A 16913-nucleotide genomic window follows, 5' to 3' on the forward strand; every position below is an offset into this window, starting at 1 on the left:
CAGTGAAAAACATCTTTTCGCTAGCTCCCATTGGCTTAGAGCCATTACTGTATTAGAGCTTGATGTGTGATTGGTCGCACGTATTGTCTTTTAGCGTCAGTGGGACGTTCAGTGCAGATATGGTAGTGCTAATGTAGCGGAGTAGCGCCCTCTCGAGGACGCAAATGTTAATGATGTTTTTTACTTCTTTTTTGGGGCTGGTTTAATTTTATTTAAGCAAGACTTGACATTGAAGAATTTTAGCTCAATATGTGAAAATAAATCAGTTTTAAACACTGAATAAAATTTAAATAAATATTTGGTCAGCCAATAATTTTTAACTGTTTTTGTTATTGTGGTTTAATTTATTCGAGTTGAAAATACAATTTGTTTTTTGCCAAATGGCATAAAGTAACAGGAAAATGACCTTTCCCACGCGTGGGACTAATAAAGGTTATCTTATCTTATCTTAAAGTTGCATATTTTTGACTTAACTACATGTGGAGCACATATGAGTAGTCACACCTCAAGGACACAGGAAAAACCTGCAGATGCAAGTAGTAGTGGTAGTGAAGGCAGATGAGTTTAAAGACCGTCTACCATGCAAAGCAACAAGACAGTGCATGAGAGGGGAGAAAGAGAGTGGAGTGGGTGGAGATCAGTCTCAGGTGTGATTTATGACAAAAGGATAGCAGCAAGAGTAAAAGAGAAAGTTTACAAAGGAATAGTGAGACCTTCTATGATGTATAGTTTGGTGATGGTGGTATATGTTGGACAAAACATATTGAAGATGGAGCTGGAGAAAAAGAAGAAAACCTCAGAGTAGGTTCATAGAAGTAGTGATGGAGGACATGCAGAGGGTTAGTGTGACAGAAGAGGATGCTAGAGAGAGAGTATGATGGAGGGAGACTATCCACTTCGGCAACCCCTGAAGGGAGCAGCCAAAAGAATAAGATGATGCAATACAGGTTCAATATTGTTTCTAAAATCTTGCATGTGAGTTGGTCAAGACATGTTTTTCTGTGGCAAACTATTTATACAGACTATATTTTTAATTTATGCATTTATTATTAACATGCTTAGCCTTGGGGTTTGCTTAATTTTTTTCTAATTGTAGTTCCTCATGATTTCTAACCCATCCTACAGAAGTGACATCAAGCGCATTAGTTTTTAGCTTCCATTTCACTTTCATAAGCAGTTTATTCCCAAATCATGGGGGGGAGGTGTCATTGCATAACATGAAGCACGGCTGCTGCTAAACACACCCGTAAATAAACACCAATGTGCACACCCAGATTAACAAAGCTCAAGTAATTGGCTTATAGAGTAAGGCAGCATGCAGATTTGACATCTACAAAAAGAGGAGTACACAGAAAGGCAGCAGTAATTTATAGCAGATTGTAAACAACTAAAAGATAAAGCTGAATGAGTGAAATATTAGTAACTGGTGAAAATAGCGTGACAAAAACTGTCTCAACAGGAAAAGGTGACTGGATTTCCCAGTTAGGTAACTAAGAGGCGGGTGGAGTGTGTGCTTCAGTGGACTCACCATTAGCAAAGCAGCATTGATCCAGCAGCAAAGCAGTCCAGAGGAGCATGCACGATGAAACACAGAGAAGTTCAGTGCAACAGAAACTGCTTTAAAGCCCATGCATTATTTCACATCATAGCCACATGTTTATTGTATGAGCTACATCCACTACATCTGCACATGGATGCACTTAAAAAAAAAAAGTAAAGGAAATGAGCTCATGCTTTTATATGCATAGGTAAACTAGGTTTTTACACAACCCTGTTTCATTGAGTCTGCTCATCATGAAGGTGACACAGCTGATTCCTTTGCACCTATGAGTCATCCAGACCAGCCACGGGGAAAAAAGACAATACACAGCCCAACCCCTCACAGCATCGACAACGCAACAATTACTCACACTCTGTTAAAGTCACCTTCATTTGTGCCTAAAGTCAGCCTTTTTTATTTCACGACCCTGTAACAGACTACTAAAAGGCTGTTTTTGCCTCTGTGTAGTTTAATGTCAAAGTTTTTCTTGCTTCTAAGACATTTAAATTTGTGTGGCTCACCATTAAGACTAAGATCACAATAAGAAAAACTACAGTAAACAGCCTAAAGCCATATTAAAAGCTTGAAAAGTGTACCTGATTGTCAAAGGTCCCATGTTGCAGAAATAGATCCAGTATTGAGATTAAGACAATCTTATGACTTGAATCTGCACCTAATCAGCCTGACTCAATCTATGGTGCCTGTATCTCTCTCTCTCTCTCCTAGCACTCTCTCTTCTGTTGATTATCTTATCCCTTCCTGTTCTGTCCTACAGAAACCTCTCAGTGTATGGTGAGCACCCAACAAAGCTGTGGACTCTTTGCTTTCTGCTCATGAGAAAGGCTCACAGTGTGGATAGCTGTGTCCTCCCAGTAAACCTATAACTTGTCCTATAATTTCCACAATACAACAGTCTACAATGAGAACTTAAGCATTTTCACAGCCAGGGAGCTACAATAGGCTAGCTGTTTGGTTTCACATGCAAACACGAGATCAAGCCAGTGCAGATTCTCTGGAGGATTAGTGGCGAGCCCTTCTAAGGAGAATTACTCTGACACAGCCATCTGGATAGTAAAACATTGCCCACTAGATCAACTATTGCCCTGCCGGTCTGTACCCTCATCTGAGGACGAGTCAGCTATGAGCCTGTCATCCTCAAATCCTAAACTGAGAAACATTTATCTCTGTAACCTTTAGAAACAAATCAGCCCCCTATCTTTATTGGGGGGGAAGCTTGCTAAGTATTATTTAATGATTGGTGCATCCTTTCAGACTAATGATGTCCATGTAATTATCATCAGCAACAACTGTAAAGACAAAAAAGCTTGATTTTTCTTTTAATCCACCCCCGCCCCCATGAAATTCAGTCCAAGATTTTTTTAATACAAGACGTTAAATTATGATCTAATATGAGGTTACACTAGCTAAAACATCCTGAGCCACATCTCATTTCTTTATTTTTTGCTCGAAATTTTGCTACAATTTATGGAAAAGTGCAAAAATAAATGGAAATACAGTATACAAATCAAAAACAGCTTATACAATCCTGAAATGTCCAAAGTCCATATTTTGTATCACCAGCTTTATTCTTCATAACAGCCTGAAGTCTTAGACAAGCTTTTTTCTCATCTCTTTAAGTAGTTTTATGGAATAGTTTTCAACAGGAAATTCAAAGCTCTTCTTTGGATGTTGACTGCTGTTTGTTCTGTTCACCATCAAGATGATTTCAGACTGCTTCAATAACGCTGATGTCCGGGTGCTGGGTAGGCCAATCCATAACTGATAGTGCTGCAATGTTTGTTTTTCTATCCAGGTATGCTTTTACTGCATTAGCAGTGTGTTTGAGACCCAGCTGTCCTGCTGAAAAATGAAGCTGTGGACAGACGTTGTACAGATGGGTTTGTATGGCACATCAAAATCTAAAAGTACCTCTCTGTGTTTATAGTTCCATCAATTTTGACAAGATCCCCAACACTACTGACTAAAATGCACTCCAAACTACAATATAGACTCCACCAGATTCTACAGTTGGCTAGGGACACTCATTGCTATACCTCTCTCCTAACCTCCTCTACATATGAAAAACAGTTTGAACTAAAAATGTGAAATTTAGATTCATCACTCTATCAGAACTTTCAGACCAGTTCTTGTTTAATTTGGCATACCAGCTTTTTCTCTCTGTTGCCTTCCGTAGGAATGGGTTCTTGAAAGCCACCCTTCCACTGGGACCATTTCAGGTTTCAGTGAACAGTCGATGGATCATTTAAGGGGCCAGCTGCATCACTCAGGTTCTGTGTCAGGGCTTTGCTCTATTTCTTTCCTATTTCCTAAGGAAAGGACTTTCAGATAGTTTTTAGGCCTGCCAATTTCCTCTGATTTTTTAAGGACACAATGCACACCATGCATAGATATACCAAGATTTGAGTAATGGCTCTTTGGAAACCACATTGTTGATACAAAAATACTATTCTAAGCCTGTAACACTGAGTTATATTTGACATTTGTTTTTGTGGCAGGCTGCAAGTAACAAAGCGCCTAAAGTTACAATTTATAAATGGTTCATTAGTGACTTGTTTGTTATGTTGCAACACTGTTTGATCCCCTAAGTTAGTTTTTTTTTTTTTATGCTTGAATGATTCACAGGCCAGAGTTAAGTGGCTTAACAAACAAAATAACAAAGAAAAAAATTAATCCTCTGATAATGGTAAGGTACAAGGACCGGACAGAAAATTTAAAAAAGTTTTAGTAAAGCAACTAAAGAAAACCTTTGAAAGACCATCAGAAAGCCTGGAGAACTATTACCGGCTCCTTGGAAGCAAAATATAAAGAAACGAGGGGTGGCTCAAGACTATTGCATGATACTGTTGCTGAATGTGATGGCATATATTTTAACCATTACAAAAATCCTTCTCAATCATCAGTTGAAGAGTAGGAACAACACTTAGTTTATGATACTATGATATGTAAATATTATAAAAGGTGTCGAATGTGTCTTTTGTTCTATGAAAACTTCTCAGGCGTGATTTTTAGAATTTTAAAAGGTTTCATCCATGGCAACACAAATGACAAATAAAACATGCACAAGGGGAATATAATACCTGTATTAGTCCTGAAGATTACCAAGCATAGGAGGGGAAACACAATCGCATTTAACAGAAATACACTAAAACACCCCCCTACAATACCCCTGATTTAGTGCAAACCATTTCTCGTTTTTACAGTCAGTGAACCTTCTCTAAGCTAAATGGCATGCTGTCTGTGGACCTCTGTTGCCTGCAGTCTACAAGCTGAAGAGATGTACAGCTTCTATGCTAAACACATGCTAAGACAGCACAGTACACCCACATTAGGCAAAAACACTGAGGTGGATTTTACCTGACAAGCAGCTGATAGGCGAGGATTGAGTGGACTGCAGACTTCCCTGAATAGGTCTACTTCTCTTGCTCTATCTTCAGCAAATACCTTAACACTGAACAAATACTTCTTTATCCATTCACACCTATTTGCTGTTATGTGAAGTCAGCCTTTAACTCCCTCACTCCCTCACCCTGCCTCTTATTGTGTTTGTGTGTGGTAACTCTAAACTCCAGGATCAGGTGTCAGTCGAGGAAAGAGGAGAGAGAAAAAAAACCTTCAAAAAGACAAACAACTTCATCTACAGATCAATAAAGAGCGGGAAGCCATAAACAGAAAGTTATGTTAAAATATATATGTATATTGATGGGAAGTAGTATGCATGAAACATATGGAGAGAGCTTTCTCTGCAGAGTCGCCCATCATTAGCTTATCAGCAGCAATAAAACACTTGTTTATTTAGGAACTTGTTCTTCAAGTGTCACCAAGCTACAGTCTGTATTTTCAGCTCTGTGTTTGCACTTTAATCACATAGAGGTAACATACCTCACATCTGGGCACAGGTGTGCCACAGCACAGCAGCGAATTATATATGTTTTCACTTTGTACTCTGCTTTATTTATCTTAAAGCTGTAGCAACTAATCATTTTGCATAAGTTCAATTCAATTCAATTCAATTTTATTTATATAGCGCCAAATCACAACAAAAGTCGCCTCAAGGTAAAGTAAAATCAAAGTAAATGGTAATATAAAATATGGATCTATCAGTAAATTATGATTTAGTATTATATATAAAGCTACCCAGAAGAATATCAGCTACTTAAAATTATCTACAAATGATCGTTAAAGTGATATTTTGCTTTTTCGGGTGAGGGCTAACCAGCTTGTTATCAATGGACGTGCTGAATTTTTAAAAAAGCCTGCTGCTATTTTGGTATTTATTTTTAACCCCACTCTCAAGTGACTCTCAAGTCACTGTTGTAAATAATGAAGTGTTCTTAATGACTTAAAGATACAGTCATTTTTTGAGTTTATTTAATAGAAAATGGTAAATGGCCTGTATAGGACCCCAAAACACTTTACACTACATTCAGTCATCCACCCATTGGTGATGGCAAGCTACATTGTAGCCACAGCCGCCCTGGGGCGCACTGACAGAGGCGAGGCTGACAGACACTGGCGCCACCGGGCCCTCTGACCACCACCAGTAGGCAACGGGTGAAGTGTCTTGCCCAAGGACACAACTACCGAGACTGTCGGAGCCAGGGCTCGAACCGGCAACCTTCCGATTACAAGACAAACTCCCAACTCTTGAGCCACGATCACCTAGAATATTGTACTCATAAATTTGTTTGTTTGTACTCATAAATATACAAACAAACAAATATACAGCTTGTATTTATGTCTCCCAACAAACTCATGCGTTCTTCCTCCTCACCTCAAGCCTAATTTCCTGAAGTGAAGTCAAGGCTCTAAAACATGAAAACATGATAACTATTTCCCCTATTGTCATCTTTACTTACTGTCAGCAGATCAGACATGCGACCTAAACAACAATACTTGGCTATAAGCTAACATCTTGTCAGCTAATGTTAGGCTCAAGTGTCCTAAAACTCAAACTTTCCCTCACATCGTATAAGAGGTAATACACCAAGTCCAACAATGTTAGGAAAGTTTAGCTAACGCCAGCTAATGGCAGCTAGCAACAGCGCTTAACGAAAGAAAAGTTCAAGATATCCTTAATTACTCTCCTCAGTATCGCTCTCATTAGACAGAAGTGAGCTTCACTGACTTCATTTGCCTTGTCCATTTTATTGTACAGTAATTTGGTCAACACCTGTTGTTGAGTGCTATATAAATAACTTTGAACTTGAACTTGACTCATCAACTCGTGCTGGACTCATTTCACAAAGTTTTAAAGCCTCCTAAACAGAAAGATATGGACACTCGCTGAGGTAAACAGAAGACGGACAGCCTACACTCACTACAGATGGACAGCGGTGAAGTTTTTTGTCCTACAGCAGTGAGAGGTTAAAAAAAAATAAATGAAAGAGTTTACTGCAAGGCAAGATTTTACACAATTTACATTTAATAAAGTTTACATTTACAATTTACATTTAAAGCCATCTTGTGATACAAAGTGGTATTACACAAAAGTACAGCCTAGTCCTAGTTATGCTTCAGCTGTTATCTCTTCAACAAAATATAGACATTTTGAACATAAAGTCATAATGGTTGTTTCACATTTTGCTGACAGCTTTACTTGATTTTTGAAATGTCCTAAACTTTTTCAAAGAAAGAAATTTACAAGACTGAACAATTATACAAAGCAATTGTCAGACTCTTGTGAAGTGCCATGTTCCTCGTGGGTCTATTTTCCATGTCATATCACCTGCATTATCACAATTTTAAAGTTGTTACAACCCCAATCATTAAAAAGCTGTGGCACTGTGTAAAATGTAAATAAATACAGAATGCATTGATTTGTAAATCTCATAAACCCATATTTTATCCACGAGAGAACACAGAAAACACAATATCTGGACTCATCCTGGCCCTGTTCAGCTCTCCTAGAGTAACTGCCTGTCTCCTAGAACCTCCTCCATGCTCTTAAGAATATCTTGGGGGACACAGCAAACCTTCTGGAAATGGCACGTATTGACGTATTGATTTGGCATCCTGGAGGAGTTAGACTAACTGTGGAAGCTCTATAGGGTTCAGGTATCAACTTATGCTACCAGTAGTGACACTGGTCACCAGCAGTGACACTAGCCAAATGCAAAACTAGTGATTAAAAAAAACAGTCAGGGAAAAAATGTCAGTGGGTTGTCTCATTGTTGCCACTCTAGTGCACCTGTTGTAAATTTCATTTTTACCAAAGCATCTGGAACTGATTAACAATCCCTTTGTTACTTAACTGACCAGATCAATATCTCAGAGGTTTAACTGACCTGATGCTATACTCTGATTAAAAAGTGTTCCTTTCATTTTTTATTTGTTATTTTTTGAGCAGTGTATGTACTCTTTACACCTCAAGTCTGCTCCCATTTTGCAGATTACTTACACACCACAAGAGGGCAGCACCTACTCTTTTATGACTAGTGTCACCTCTGACTTCATGTGGGACAAGAGAAGCTCTTTTACTATTGCTAGCCAAGTGTGAAAACAAAGCAGACCTAAAAGCTTGAAAAACATAGCCATGTTTTGGAAAGATGACTATTGTCCTTAAATAAATGCATTTATCTAAGATGACACATTGTTTCCTCAAATGGAAACACGTTGGACTTGTTTGGGTTTTTCATTCTTCTGCACTCTACACAAAGTCCCACTTAAGCCTTCCTGGAAAAAATGTGAAATATTTCAAGCATTTCATACCAGGACAAGACTAGGACTAGGACAAGAAACCTGCCTAACCACAGTTTGATACTGTAACCAATTATCTCCATATGACAACCTGACCGGCATTGATGTTTTCATACTACGCCTGAAGAAGCTTCTCGGATGAGAGGTGAAAACGTCTTCAAGCAACTTAAAGAAGTCCAGACGCTTTTCTTTGCAAACTCCTTTGACCCCTGTGATAAGAAAAAATGTTTAAAATTCTTGTACCTGACATCTGATTGTACTGATTGAAATCTATGTGTTGATGAACATCTTAGGAAGTTAATATGGAGCTTTGTTTTCACTTGGTTCAAGCTCAAGGCCAAATTATTGCAAAGAAGATAAAAACACAGAACAGCATTTTTCCACCTCACCCTGCATATTCCAACTAAGGCAACGTTAAACTGTAACTGGAAAAACTGGCAACAAACTAATGAGCTATTGAAATACTACAGCTACTGAGCCTTTATACTGATAGCTATCTACAGTACATAGTTTTGAAGAGGTGTGTCAGTACTGATGAAATTCACAATCAGAGCAGGACTCCCGATTAAACTGCCAAACTGCTTGTTATCAGGATCTCAACGCAGCCCTGATTAAAAACAACAACAATAAAACAATCTGGACAAAGCAACATCTACTGCTGAAGGCCCATCCACATGTGACTTGTTGTTTAAAGTACAGATACTGCTGATCCTCCTTCTACGGCATGGCAACATTAACTTTGGTATCAACAGTGTTGGGAAGGTTACTTTTAAAATGTATTCCACTACAGAATACTGAATACATGCCCCAAAATGTATTCTGTAACGTATTCCGTTACGTTACTCAATGAGAGTAACGTATTCTGAATACTTTGGAATACTTAATATATTATCATGCTGTTTACAACTACATGAATGTCCTATTGCTGTGATTTATTACTGTTACTGAAGGTCCGCGGCTCCGAAACGTAGTAAAGGGACCTCTGGCTAATACGTCGGGTTCGTGTTGGGCTGGTAGCCGAAAACTAGCTTTACTTTGTTGTCTGGGTCAACTTTGCTTGCGGGAGACAGAGAGAGGCGTTGAAAGACTGCTCCAACGGAACTTATTTTTTCCGGAGGAAAACACGAACACAGTGTACAGTTGAGTCTTAATAGCTTACTTACAAATGGGCTCCTCAGGCACTCTTCTTGGCTGCTGTGGTTATTATTATATTTACATGCTTCCAGCTCTCGTTTTTGCTCCGTGACAGCTCGGACTTTTCCTTTCTCTCCCTCCCTCGCTCACAGACACATAACGGGTATGGTAGTCCATTCTCCCTGCAGCACGGACTACACTGCCCATCAGGCTACATGCTTTAGAGCTATGCCTGTAGCATTCTGCCTTTAGCTTAGCACAACAACAACAACAACAAAAAGCGCTCTCTCACCCAGGAAACACGCAGAGAGAGCGTCACCCTGTAACCATGGCAACCGTAACGCTGCCGCCTGGAACAACAGAACGTAGCTGTCAAACAAACCCAAACAATCCTGACCCGCGACAATATGAAACAGGGAAGTACCGCTGTGTATTCCATTTATTTCAACAAAGTAACTGTATTCTGAATACCACCTTTTTAAACGGTAACTGTAACGGAATACAGTTACTCATATTTTGTATTCTGAATACGTAACGGCGGTACATGTATTCCGTTACTCCCCAACACTGGGTATCAAACATAATGAGATATTTCCTAATTAACTGATTTTTTAATGTCTTGGTGAACTAAACTCTCGTGCTACTTCGGTCACTCACGGCGCTGCTGTATTGTCCTCTGTGGTTGGAGAATTCATTTTACTGCTCTTGCATCACCGGCCACATTCAAATCAACAATTTCCAGCACGACTCTTTATCCTGGCATCCAAACAGAGAGTAAACAGATTCACAACAGGCAAAGAAACAACCCCGTACATCCAAACAACTTCATCATCCCGTTTTTAACTTTTGCTACATTTCTAATAATGTAGCATGTGAGCACAACGAGTACAATGTTCATTAGATGAGACGGACTGATGAAGGGTCAGCTTGAGCTGCATAGGTGTTTCTCACTTACGTTGCGTGATTACACCTCTTCTCATGGTGTATTCCCGCTTGTGCTCAATTGACAGTTTCCTGCTTCTCCTGCTGGCTATTTTTCACCTGTTTGGGTGGGACAATTTACATAACTATAGCTATATATCATCACATAACTAGGCTTTTTAAGTTCCAGGCAGTTCCAGGTAACTAATGATTCAATTATTACTGAACATTACACATGTGGATGTGCAGGGCCTTTTGTTTTTAAATTTGTATTAATACATTTCAAAGAGGCTGCAAAAATGTTAGCACGCCCTACACAGTTTTCATTTACACCCATTCTGTGTGCCGGCTTTGATCGTGCTTGTAATTCAATTACGTACTTTGGCAGTTTCATTTGTATTGTGTACAGCCTGTGGGGAAGGCGCAAATAATTACTCTTGATTACCTGGGAGTTATTTTGAAACAAGTCTGATTCATCAGAGTATAATGTTCAGTTTAGTTTATACTCCACTGCTATACAAGTGCGCATCTAACAGACAAGATTAACATTGCCCTTCCTGATCACATACATATACATTCACTGACTACTTATTAGGTACACCTGTTAAACTGTTTGGTAATGCAAATATTTAGTCAGCCAATCCCACAGCAGCGACTCAATGCATTTAGGCACGTTGACACGGGGCAGACGAGCTGCTGAAGTTCAAACTGAACATCACAGTGGGGATAACAGATGATTTAAATGGCTTTGATTGTGTCGGATGAGTTAGTATGAGTATTTCATGATGAAAATGCCTCACTGATACCAGAGAGATCAAAAGGGAAAGGTCAGGCTGCTTCAAATAACCAGTGGTTACAATCAAGGTATGCAGAAGAGCATCTCTGAACACACAACATTTTGAACCTTGAAACAGATGGACAACAGCAGCAGAAGACCACACCGGGTGCCTCTCCTGTTCGATGAGTCTTGAAATCTGCAGCAACAATCAGATAGTTGGGTCAGAATTTGGCATAAACAACATTAAAGCATGGATCCATCCTGGCTTGTATCACCGCTTCAGTGTGCTGCTGGTGGTGTAACAGTGTGGGAGATATTTTCTTGACACACTTAGTACCAACTGAGCATCATTTAAACACCACAGCCTGCCTGAACACTGTTGCATCTTTGCTATGAAGAAATGAGGCAGTTCTGAAGGCAGTTCTAAGCATTACAACCCGGTGTACCTAATAAAGTGCCCAGCTTTAAAAGTATCATTACCATAGTTTCGTAGAAAACGGGTAGTAACATTAAAGGCCATATTAAAATAATAGTACACTCAGGGTAATTCTGTCTGTGAATTGCAGCTAATATTAGCTAGCCTACTCATTTCACTAACAATACTGCCTGCTTTAATAACCATAAAACACTGGATTCCTAAATACTGCAGGCTACCTGCTTTGCTTGCGCAGTCATGCATGTCCTTAATCACTGTCAAGCCAAATAAAGCTAATTTGAATTAGATGGAAGAACGTACAAGATAACGACGACAGCCGCGGTGTCAGCAGTATCTCACTTTTAACTCGAACCCACCGCTACTGCTACTTTTAATTAACTTTCAGCACGCGCGCGTGTGCGTGTTTATAGGAGGGTTTCCCCTCAGTAGTGCACGTGCGTCCACAAAGCGAGAGAACACGGCTCGCGCTCGGCTTCTCAGTTTTTAGCCCTGCAGTGAACCGAGAGAGAGAGAGAAAGACAGAGAGAGAAGGGAGAGAGAGATACTCCGTGGTTGCTTCCGGCTTCAAGCACTCAGACAAACAGCGCTTTACTACGAGCAGCGAGGTGTCGAGCAACACATGACAACAGAAACCTCACCAGAAAGTGCTTATCCTGAGAGCAAAGCCGTGACGGGAATTCAACTGGACCGACTCTGAAATGCTTTAAAGTCTTCTTCACCAACAACCAGATGCTCACAGAAGAAAGGGACATTTAAAGTTTTTTTCTCCTGTTGAAGAGGGTTTTTTAATTGGTTTTTTGGTGAAAAGGCGTTTGCGTCGAAGTTGGTTCATGGAAAAAAGTCAAACCGCACGAGACAGGAGTAGAGACTAGTGTTGCCTTTGTGCGTTTGCTGTTGCGAGTGTCACACTCAGAGACAGCGAAGACTCATCATCGAGATATTGCTGCTGGTGATGACCGTAATATCACAGACTGATTAAAGTGTCCCGCAGCAGCTTTGGAGAGGACGGGGCTGAGGTAAGATAACACCGGCATGACCTCCATCACAACAGCACTGTGACTGGATGTTGCTTTATTACAGTTTAATACCAGCACCTCGGTATGGAGAGGTAGCATCCTCTTTGGTGGGCTGAGAGGCCAAGCCAACGTGGGGAAGCTTTCTTCTTTCTTTGCCCTTATTTTGAGTTTTATGCAGCGTCGTGCAGGCTAAAGTTGAGTTTTCAAACCTGGAGTTTTAGAACATTTTGTAGGAGCTGAGTCCAAAAATGAACCCACTTTTCAAAGCTGAATTATTGCAAATACCTTATCTAATCGCTTTGGACTAGCCTCCAATGACTGCAAGAGGTAACCATTCATGGAAAACTGAAACACAGCCACTGACTTTAAAAGTGGTTAAAGTCATTTTTTTTTTAATAGATAAATTTCTACAGTTTTTATAAACACATTTCTGTGCCTTACATAGGCCAACCTTTAAATTTCATTAAGTTTTGCTTCTAAAATAAATCTAGAGCAGATTTTTTTTTTTACAAAGTATTTCCCTGATATAAATAATTTTATCAACTTGTACGCTGATCGATTATTTGAGCGGCAATATAACCCAATAGCTTGTATAATAGTAGATATTACGAGATAAATAATAGCATTAGATTAAACAGTTTATTTCATTACTGATTAATCTGTCTGCCTTCCCTTGAATATTTGCTTGGTGTAAATAATGTCAGATTGTTTTGTCCCACCCAAGAGTCCAAAATCCCACATATTCACTTATCTTTGATGTGTAACAGTCAAATAGCAAATCAGCATACTGGAGAAGCTGGCAGCAAAATTTAAATTTTAAGAAATACATCATTTTTAGAATAATTGCTGATCACTGGAGCTCTGTTTATTTATAATTTTTCCGACCCAAGCTCTTTGAAAATGAGAATCTGAGCTCTGCGTGTTCCATCTGCTAGGAGTGTGTGGTATGGACACGCTCATCTATCGTTATATGTGCAGTTTTATTTAGAAAGCCCATCTATCTGCTGATGTATTGTAAAGAGAAGCTGCTTATGTACTACTTAATCCTTTTAAACTAGTCACATAAACATTCAGAGTCACTATAAACTGTAGAACTGTAACATTGCCCAGAATATCCTAATACACAAAGAGAGGTTTTAAAAGGGTAAACACTGCAAAGCTCACAAAGAAACAGATGTCACTGTAATATATCATCTTTTTACCTTTGTTAACCCCGTCCTTATAATATCTGCTTGTAAATTCCAAGGAGCGTTCATCGTCATCATCATCATCATGTTCCACACTTTTTTTCCCCATCATCTGCCTTTTTATTAGTGTACTGCATGTAGGTTTATTGCCCACTTGTGTAGGCAAGCGGACAGTTTGAATGCTCGCACAGTCCCACTCAGTGTGTGTGTGAGACATTAGGCTGTGCTAAAGCACTGACAACACTCTGAAGTGTTTTAAGTGCAGTAATGCGAGTGTATTGACAACAGAGTTTGTTTAAAGAAATAAAGTATGTTGTAGTATAGCTGTCAAATTCATTTCTCTTCTGTTGAATGTTGTCTTTCAGGAAATGCCCTGCCCCTTTATTTAGGCCATCGTGGCACAATAGATGAATTTTGCTTTATATGTGATCCGACTGATCTCATTTGAAGCACCTTGATCCACTTTATGAAGCGGTCAGTCAGTTGTTTAAGACTTTTTAAGCTCTCTCTTAGTAACAGTCTAAATTTAGATGGTCCAAGCGGGGCAACAAACCCCACGAAGCTAAATATTCAAATCATTTTGAGCTGTCCTGAGATGGAGATAGGTTTTTGGATTTCAGCTACACATCTGCAAGTGTGAAAATGGTTTCTGGTGCCCAGTGCCTTTTCATTACTCACTCCGAGCTGTTTCACGGAAAGTAAATCCACTACTTCTGCATGAGAGGTTCAGAAAAGGCAACCAAAATAGCCCGTGAGCACCTCTCCTTTCCCCCCTTTCTCTTCCTTCTTTTATCCATGCCTGCACTGTCTCCGTGTCTCCCTCTCAGACTTCCCTCATCCCCTGTGGGCCTTTGTGTTGCGTCCACTAAGACTAGAGCAAAGACAAGTGATTAAACAGTGTGAAAAAGTAGGAGTGGTGGTTTTGTGAAGTACTCGAGAGGCGAGACATTCAGATTGTTTTCTGCCTCTATCTAACTGCGTCACAACCCAACGAGGAAATCCCATCTTTACCCCCTGGGTCATAAACTGCTGTCTAACTTATCAGGAATCAAAACTCATGCCAAGGGAGTTTTTGGCAAGGTGGCAAGAACAGGAATCCTGTTATGCTTGGGAGAAGCCAACTTGACTGAAAAGATTTGAAAAGCTCTAGATTGTTAGAGATACAGGCTTCAGCTGGGTGTTCTTACCTGCAAACTAGTTGTTTGGTGTGAAAAATATACAGTGTGTTTCTGTCTCTTTTAAGCTATAAGATAAGATAAGATGACCTTTATTAGTCCCACAGGTGGGAAATTTGTTTTGTTACAGCAAAAGTGCAAAGTTATGTAGCAAGTGCAAAGTTATGTAGCAGTGCAAAGCTATGTTATCTGGGCTGCACACATTCCATTTCACTGTTGCTAAAATATCTTGCTCAGCTGCAGAAGGAAAAACACTTAATATCTACACTCATTCATCAGTCTCGCTTGAAGCTGAGCATTTGAAATTTAAAGTATAATGTTGAATCGAATTGAAACAAAGTAGGAGCCACTGAGAAATTAGACGTTTTTGAAAGCGCTGCGCAGTTGACCACTCCAAATCAAACACTTCTGTTGCACAGTATTTGCATGGCTTTTTTCACTGCGGGACATGGAACTACGAGCTGTTATGCAGCTTAACTGCATGCATTGTATGTGAATGAAACAATAGATTATATAATAGAAAGCTTATTCTGTTCTTGAGTTCAAGTGAGTTAATATATACCAAGTCAGTATACTTAGTTGGCTTTGTCAGATGATTTTTATTAGAAATAAAATAAAGAATTTGTATACAAATCTTCCATTTATTTTTTCTGCAAAAAATAAATCAAAATAAAGAAGAACATACACAGTTTCTGCAATATTATGATGTTTTTATTATTTTTCGAATTTGGCCAATCAGAGTGCAGGACCAAAAACACATGTCAGTGGGTGTGTTGTCTGCAAAAAGAGAAGTACTAATGGGTGACTGCACATTTCTGTGTGTCACATCATGATAATGGGATTCCAGAGATTTAAATAGACTGAGCAGAATCAGCAGTAGAATATTGTGTTATTTAGACGAGCATGTTTCTAACAGTTAGTTTAAAATGATATTATTCTTTATAAATCATTTTAAAAAGAAGAGGAACTGAACTCTGTGGAACACCTTTAATTAATTACTGTCAGGTAATAAGGGGACTATGCACAAGTGTTTTGGATTGTAACACTGACACCATCATTTTAACTGTAATTTCTCACTCTCTCACTTTGGCTCGTTTATATATCTCCTCAGTTCAGCATTTTTTCCTGCAGGCCTCTCCCCTGAAGGAATGTCATGTCATGTTTAGACTGCAGCTAATTTCTCAAATAAGCAGTGTAGTGCCGCAGCACCGAGAAGAGCAAAACAATAGTGAGAGATTGATTGGGAGGAATTTTGGCAGGTGTGGCGCCGGTGCTTTTATAACAAAGTTGTATACGGTAGCATACAAACCTGGTGTAAAAAAGATCAGTTCCCTGAAAGATGAGCTGTGGGCTCTGGAATAAATTGCAAATTTTATCCAGTGACTGAAATGTTTTACGTTGCAGCATTTATCCTTCATTTATCTGCTTCACTTTCTCTCTGTTTTTATTTTCCAGTGATGTTTTAAGTTTTGGTTTAACAATATTAGTCCTTTTTGTCCATCACACAGTTACTGATGGAAAATCGGAGGCCCAGTGTTTGTCCTTTTTGGAAAGGGACTTTTATGTACAAAAGATTATGTTAAAGACTGTTTGTTATTTAGATTTTTAGTCATAACAGGGCTTTGACATAACTTCCCTTGACTTTTTTTTAGCGCTGGGTACAGATTTTCTGTGACTATATGCAGAGGAACCGCTGAAAGCTGATCTCCAGACCTCCCTGCAGCTTCAGGGGAGCTTGTCAGATGTGTACCCAGCACTCAAAGCCCCTGGCTTGGCCGCGGGGATGGCAGCCTCTGCCCTGAACCTAAACGGAGTCATGAACAGGTATGGGATTTCTCAAAAGTCTCATTTGCCTTTAACTGTTGAGAGAATACACAGATTTCCTGGAAAGTTTTCGCATGGGAATTGTATACTTTAAACATATTTGGCTGCTGATGTAGCCGTTAGACCAGACAAACAGGATTTCTTTTTTTGTTTGTACTACATTAGAGAGCAATTAAAAACTTTAA

The 16913-nt window shown here is 39.4% G+C and overlaps 1 protein-coding gene across 1 annotated transcript in view; it reads left to right on the top strand.

Moving 5' to 3' along the window:
* Window positions 1–11858: 11858 nt before the first annotated feature.
* Window positions 11859–16913, top strand: part of itpkb (inositol-trisphosphate 3-kinase B) — a 29570-nt gene continuing 24515 nt past the window's right edge. The window contains exons 1-2 of the mRNA XM_031755141.2: window positions 11859–12542; window positions 16557–16728. Coding sequence (XP_031611001.1) covers window positions 16688–16728 — 41 coding nt within the window. The 5' untranslated portion in view covers window positions 11859–12542; window positions 16557–16687. The remainder of the gene's footprint in view (window positions 12543–16556; window positions 16729–16913) is intronic.

Source organism: Oreochromis aureus, linkage group 15, assembly GCF_013358895.1.
Source record: "Oreochromis aureus strain Israel breed Guangdong linkage group 15, ZZ_aureus, whole genome shotgun sequence".
In the NCBI taxonomy this organism is placed as follows: Eukaryota; Metazoa; Chordata; class Actinopteri; order Cichliformes; family Cichlidae; genus Oreochromis; species Oreochromis aureus.